Source organism: Gorilla gorilla, chromosome 11 (genome assembly GCF_029281585.2).
Source record: "Gorilla gorilla gorilla isolate KB3781 chromosome 11, NHGRI_mGorGor1-v2.1_pri, whole genome shotgun sequence".
Taxonomy (NCBI): domain Eukaryota; kingdom Metazoa; phylum Chordata; class Mammalia; order Primates; family Hominidae; genus Gorilla; species Gorilla gorilla.
Genome location: NC_073235.2, coordinates 121,449,713 through 121,456,195, shown reverse-complemented (window position 1 = coordinate 121,456,195; position 6,483 = coordinate 121,449,713). Strand labels below are relative to the sequence as shown.

Genomic DNA, 6,483 nt, shown 5'->3' with positions numbered 1-6,483 from the left:
GATTATAGGCGTGACCACTGCGCCCGGCCCTCTGTTCCTTTTTTATATCTAAGAGTATTCCACTGAACAGAGATATCACAATTTGTTAATTCACTAATTGTTGGACATATGGTTGTTTCTAAATTTTTGCTACTATGAACATTTGCCTGCAAGAGTGGAATTGCTAGGTCATATATTAAGGACATGTTTCATTTTATAAGAATCTACCAAGCTGCTTTCCAGTGCATCATTTTGCATTCCCATCAGCACCTTCACAATATCTCAGTATCATACTGACACTTGGTATTTTCAATCCTTCAAGTTTGAGCCACTTTAGTGTTAAGTGGTATCTTGCAGTTTAAACTGCTCTTCTCTGACTGCTAATGATGGGGGCTTTAATCTTTCTAAGTTAATTATCAATACATCCTCAGCTTTAATTATGGATAAAATCAAAGTATATTTTACCATAGTTTGGTAATATTAACACGCTATTGTAATAGTATTGTAACACTATTGCATGTTATAGTGCTTTTACTTTATATGTTCTGGGTGGTAGTTTTGGTCTGTTTTAGAACCCACTACTTTTAAATCTGCATCATATATTATCAGGCACCTTGTTAGGTGCTTTTCCTCCTTATTTTAGTCCCATAACTATTCTGAGTAGGCTTTGGTGTCCCCAGTTTACTAACTGAAACTTAAATATCTTTTCAAAATTCTGTTAGCTTTGCCTGTGGCAGTCCCTGGCATTCCATGTATCTCAGTCTATTATAATTATGACACAGATGGGTTTTAGAAAACCACCACCTGCTATTGACCCTTCTAGTGTCCTCACCTGTGAAACATTTGCCGAGAGCAACATATGACTGCTTGCAACTTTCACCGATCCAACGCTGGTGAAGGGGCAAGCCAAATGAGCTGGTATAGATCCCCGGATATTAATGAGTGGGCAAACTCTGCTACAGGGGGAACTCTAAAAGGCCAAGAAGGGTTGTGAAAGGCTTGGTCAGAATCTCAGGTGGCAAGAAATGGAGCTCTCTTAGCCATCTGAAAACCATCAGTGTTTCCAAGTCTCACAGCAGTTGGGGGATTCGAACAACAGTCACAGGTAAGCCTTAATCCTAGAGGACAAATCAAGGGGAACCCAGGAGAGGAGATCCCTGTCTGCCTTTGTTGGTCACCTATCTTGGGTAACTAATTCAGCTGAGAAGGAAGTAGAAAGGTCTTTGTGTCCAGATGATCAGTCTCCTTCACTGGCCCTCAGCAGCATTGGACTGCCCCAGAAGCCACTGGGTATGTACTTTGGCTAGGGTGACAGGGGGATACTCACCCTCAGCCAAACAGCCTGAAACCAAGAGAAGGTACCTATAACGACAACTGCCCCTTCGTACAGCTGTTAGGTCCATATATCTGCTCTTTGGGTCCAGTTCCAATCAAGGTCTGTTATTTTCTGTACCCTGCTTCTCCCCTTTCCAGCCACCTGACACCCACTGTGCTTGCTTTCCCCTTCTTTTCAAAGCTTCTCTTGAAATAATTTAATAATCCCACTCAGTTCACATACTTCTAATGCTTAATGTGCTTCCTTTCTCAGGGATTCTGTGCTCTGACTGTGAAGTGTTTAACCAAAGAATAAATCCCCAGAGGAGTGATAATGTAATAGGAGGGTGAATGGTGATGTTTGTGTGTGCACTGGGGTGAAGGTGAGGGCCATGAGCTATCTAGACCCTGTTCTGGCATCTTCACTTCTAAAATATCTCGATGGCAGCTCCACCTCCTGGAGGAGAGGGTTTTACATTTCTTGCCTGTCTCTTCCCACCTAGGGCACAGGGCTTGGACAGCAAGTGGAGAAGGTGTGACCATACAAAGTGCCCTCTATGTCCTAAGTACTTTTACTACATTTGGTTTAAATCTTCGCAACCCTGCACTGTAGGTATTATATTCATACTACAAAGAAATGGAGACTTAAAAGTTAGATGACATGCCCAAGGTCACACAGTAAGTGGCAGAACTGGGATTTAAACCCAAGGTCAGCCTGATTCAAGGTTCCTGATCCTTTCCTGACACAAGGCCATCTCTTCATTAGTATTTCTTCTAAGAAACTGAGTTTCTCATCATTCCAAAGTGGATGCAAAGTAAACAGCAGTGACTGCCCTCCTCCACTTTCCACCCCAAGCCCTTACTCCACTACTCCAGAAATAGCCTGCACTTCATTCCTTGTCTCAGGAACACTCGCCTCCCTTCCTCCAAATAGTCTAGGTAAGTTATCAACTTAGGAGAACAACTGACATATTCTGACAAATATTTATTCCACTATACTCCCAATTTAACCTTCCCAAAAAAATCTCATTCCTTCTCAAAAATTCCTGCTTAGCTGAATACCTCATATTGTGGGCATTCAATACAAAAGTATATATGCCAAATGCTTGATAAGATTTAATTTTCTCTCAAGAGTGAGAGGTAAATGTGATATGTAAGTCCCATTCCTTTCTCCTACCCAGCAAAACACCCATGTCTATCAGATACTCAAATGTGATGAAAATTAAGAATAATGTACAAACTTGTTTTAAACTAAGAGCAGTGTCTTTCCATTGCTCTTTTAGAACCTTCATTGCTCACAAGGACTTAATTTCCTAAGTCCTTCTCCCTTCCCCCACCATGCTTCCCCCGATACCCCCATTCAGCAATGCTGGTTCCCTCTCCAGTTAGGGCAATGGAAATAGATTGGTTGTGTTGTACAGGGATTCTCAGGGGGCAAGCCAAAGAACTGAAGTTTGTTTTCATGGAGTAAACCAGCTCAACCAGGCCTCCGTGCCTAAGTCCTTGCCGTGAAGGCCCAGCCACAACAAAACTGCCAGGCAGGCAGCTCATTTTCTCTCAGGAAGGCAGCAGATTCCCCATGTCATGTCTGCACTAGAATACTGCAGCCAGCGGGGAGAAGAGGCGGGTCACTTCAATTACATCAGAAAAGATCCAATAGGGACTGTCAAGGACCTCTCCCATTATGGCCCGACTTTAAAGTCCTTATTATTGAGCAGCCAATGATGCCCAGGACTTTGTCACCAAACTTTCACAACTGTCAACATGGCCTTAGGACTGGCCAAACACCCACCTACTCTGTGGCCTTGAACCCAATCAGGCCTCTCAGTGATCTTTCCAGGGCCCCACCCCACCTCGCCACAGAACTCCAGGAGCCATGAAACACAGGAGTCTCCATCTTTCCAAAGCTCAGAGAGAATGGGGGCAGCTACAGTCCAGGGTGAGACCAAGTAGCTGAGCTTTCTGCCTGATGTGCAAAGAGAAAACTTGAGTAGCAGGGACACGGGGCCAATTGGCTTCTTATATGTGCCACTGCTAGAAAAAACTAAGTAAAGGGACTACAGGGGCTGGGGAGGAGGCAAGCAGCAACCACTAAGTGCAGGGTTAGGAAGGAGCACGGCTTCAGAGAAAACCTTTCTCATCTGAACTCTTCCGCTTGTGCTGTTCCCAGGTTCCACTTTCTCATCCCTAGATGAGAGACAATTAGAACTTCTGGTTCAAGTGCTGGGGTCCTTTGAGATCTCTGTAAATACAGTTCACTCAGTCAACATTTATTGAATAGTCACTGTTTACTGAGTCTAGAGGAGGGAGGTAGAATCAGTTCAGTACAAGAGTTTAGTCTGAGGTTTGATTGGAAGCCCATCCTACAATAGTGACTGCTCCTGAAACCCACCTGCCAAGCCGCCAGACCCTGCTTGCTGCACGGCAGAACATTGAGAAACCATGTTTGTTGCACTATAGAGAAACCACATCTCCTTCCACCCTCCCCCTGGACTGTGTCCTTTGATACATGGAGACAGGTAACAGCTACTGGGATTATCTGGGCTCCTTCACTGGGGCCATGGGAAATTCACAAAGTTCATAGACCCTCTCACACCTCAGAGAAAGCCAACAGCTAAAGGAGAGATGTCTAGAAGGCTGAACGAGCAGTGATGGGGGGTCAGAACAGGAAGACCTAGGGCTGCTGGCAGGGTGGGTATTTGGAAGGAGGCAGTGAAGACCCAAGACTAGGATGACAGGAAATGGGTTCGGCATGTTGTGGCCTCTCCGCCTGTCTACTGAGGAAGTTCAAGGGTTTCTCCTCAGGACAGGGGTGGGAGAGGGGTGAGGAAAGACCTAAGGAAATAAGGACCTCAGAAGACCCCCTCAAATTCAGAACAAAGGATTTCCGGTCCAAATATGTTCTGTATGTTTTCTCCTCTTGAGCTACAACTCAGCAACCACACCAGGGCCCCAGACAAACCACACATGGCTCACTTAAGGTAGAAACCAAAACCTGCTTTATAAGGCTGCGTGGCCACCACTGGCTTCTCTGCTGAGATATGAGGTGCCAGCCAGGCAGACAGGTGACAGAGGGTGACCCTTCCTCACCTTCTCCCCATCACTACCATCCCTCCGGCCCTACAAATACCCATCTCTATAATGCAACCACTTCAAAAAATACTCTGAGGAGGGACAGGGTGAAATGGGTAGGGGCTCAGACTGGTCTGAACAGCAGGCTGGTTCCCGTGAGGTAGCTGATGCCCATGCTCCTGGGCAGAGGCTTTTGGAGAGAGGCCAGTTATGGGCTCACAGCCAGGAGGGAGTCACTGATTGACTGGAAAGTGGAGGAAGCAGAAAGTCTTGAAGTCTGCCCAGAGCACTTGATCACAGGTAACGTCTGGGTAGAAAGGCTGGGCTCTTTGCTGGTGTCCTCACTGTCCTTTGAGGAACTGGGTTTCTGGGGATAAGGGGAAAGGCCAGCTTGAGTCTTCTTGGATTTGGGTGTGGTCCCATCTTCAGAGAGTAGTAGGCTAACCTCACAGGAGCTTTGTTTTCTGGAGGGAATAGGTGGTGAAAGAAATGACTGAGACACTGTTTAACTGAGACTTTACCTTAGGATTTGCCTTCAGTCTGGAGCAGGCATTCACGACATTAAGGTGTTGTAGGCCAAAATTACATGGACATGTAATAACCATAAAAAAAATTCTATTTACTTGAAGGCTTGAGACCTGCAGTGCAAGAGTGAATGGGGGTGCGGATAGAGGGCTAACAATTTCCCACAGCTAGTGGGTATGGCTGACAGTGGCTGCACTTCTGTCCTCCAGCTCAGCTTCCCTGGGCATACCAAGATCTACCAGAAAAAGGATGCTATGGCTGCATGTCCTGACGCTCCCACCAACCCCCAGCTGGAGAATGCTGATCTCACTGCCACAGTCTGGGAAGAGAGGAAGGAAGAAAACTCTACAAACTCACAGCCAGCAGCCCCTCCCTTGCCCAGGCAGCACTCACCCCAGCTTGCTAGTCTCTGATTTGCTGAAGGCATTGAGTATCACGTCATCCTTTGAGATAGTCAGAAGTGATGTCGGGAGAGACCACTAAGAGCAAAGGAAGCAATGAGACCAAAAGGCTTGGCGGAGCAAGGCAGGAGTGTTTGGGGTCTTGGGACCCTCCAGCTCTACCTCTAAATGGATCATGGGGTTCTCCCCTTCCCTACCCCTCAGGCATGGGCCCAGGTGGGTAAAAGTCTCAGTTCTCTTCTGAATCAAACAAGAAGTTGAGGCCTACAAAGCACTTTTTGATCCTTGAAAGAAAGGTACCCAGGGAATCCTGGAGGCAACTATTCCCTTGAAAGGAAAGAGTGGTGAGACAGAAGCAGAGCCTAGCGGAGAAGTGAGAGAGGCCTATACATACCAACCCAACTCCTGCTGCACTCATAAGGCAGAAGAGGGAGGGGCCTGAGAAGGAGCTGTCCTCCACAATGGCAGCACTCACCACTGGAGCAGAATCAGAGACAACTCCCATGTGGAACCCTTTGTAGCACCAACTCCGGAGCAGATCTACTCCTAGGACAAGATTAGCAGGAGTTGGGGTTTAAGAAGGTAGAATCAATTGGCCAATTCTTTCCAGAGAGGCCCATTTCTTGGTATACTGGGATTTAATCTCTCACTAAACTTGGCTTTCTGAGGGCAGGGAGGGCACATCACCTTTAAGCTTGTTGCCATGGTATTTCTGTTCCCATTGGGTGGTGAGAATGTTGAAATATCGTGGCTGCTCAAAAAAGCGGAGATAGCGAGAGGAGATATGAGAAGGAAAAATTCGTTCAAACTGACCACGGCGAGAAAACTCATCTTCCATCTCAACCAGAATCCGAACATCATCTGGTGTCAGGACATCCAGCACAGATGCATAGAAGTCCTGTGGTCCAAGGAACAGGGAGAAAAAGGGTGTGAGAGAGTGTAAGCCAGGGGCAGAGACTCAAGAAGCTGGGGAACAGGGAGCACACCCCTGGGGTCCGGGACTCTCATGGAACTACTGACGGCAGCCTAGTGGGCCAGCTCTGAAAGACATCTGTTCCTAAGTCTACTGAACTTAGCTAGTGGGGGAAGACACTCTTGTTTGGGGTCAGGGGAGCCACTGGGGCTGAGAGGTTAAGTAGTTTGTTGGGTAAAGTCAAGATGAGGATCCAGCAATTCAGATTTGGCACCAGTC

At 46.8% G+C, this 6,483-nt stretch overlaps 1 protein-coding gene across 6 annotated transcripts in view; it reads right to left on the bottom strand.

Annotated features, from left to right (window-relative positions):
- Window positions 1-4,275: 4,275 nt before the first annotated feature.
- Window positions 4,276-6,483, bottom strand: part of TTLL4 (tubulin tyrosine ligase like 4) — a 43,893-nt gene continuing 41,685 nt past the window's right edge. The window contains exons 15-19 of one of the 6 annotated variants that reach the window (XM_055379574.2): window positions 5,979-6,189; window positions 5,767-5,837; window positions 5,284-5,369; window positions 4,887-4,905; window positions 4,276-4,732 (exon numbers count right to left, since the gene is read on the bottom strand). In XM_055379574.2, the coding sequence (XP_055235549.1) occupies window positions 4,574-4,732; window positions 4,887-4,905; window positions 5,284-5,369; window positions 5,767-5,837; window positions 5,979-6,189 (546 nt within the window). In that variant the 3' untranslated portion in view covers window positions 4,276-4,573. Of the gene's footprint in view, window positions 4,830-4,886; window positions 4,906-5,283; window positions 5,370-5,766; window positions 5,838-5,978; window positions 6,190-6,483 lie in introns of all 6 variants that reach the window. The other 5 variants (XM_055379575.2, XM_019022661.3, XM_063695221.1 and 2 more) reach the window with 5 other exon arrangements.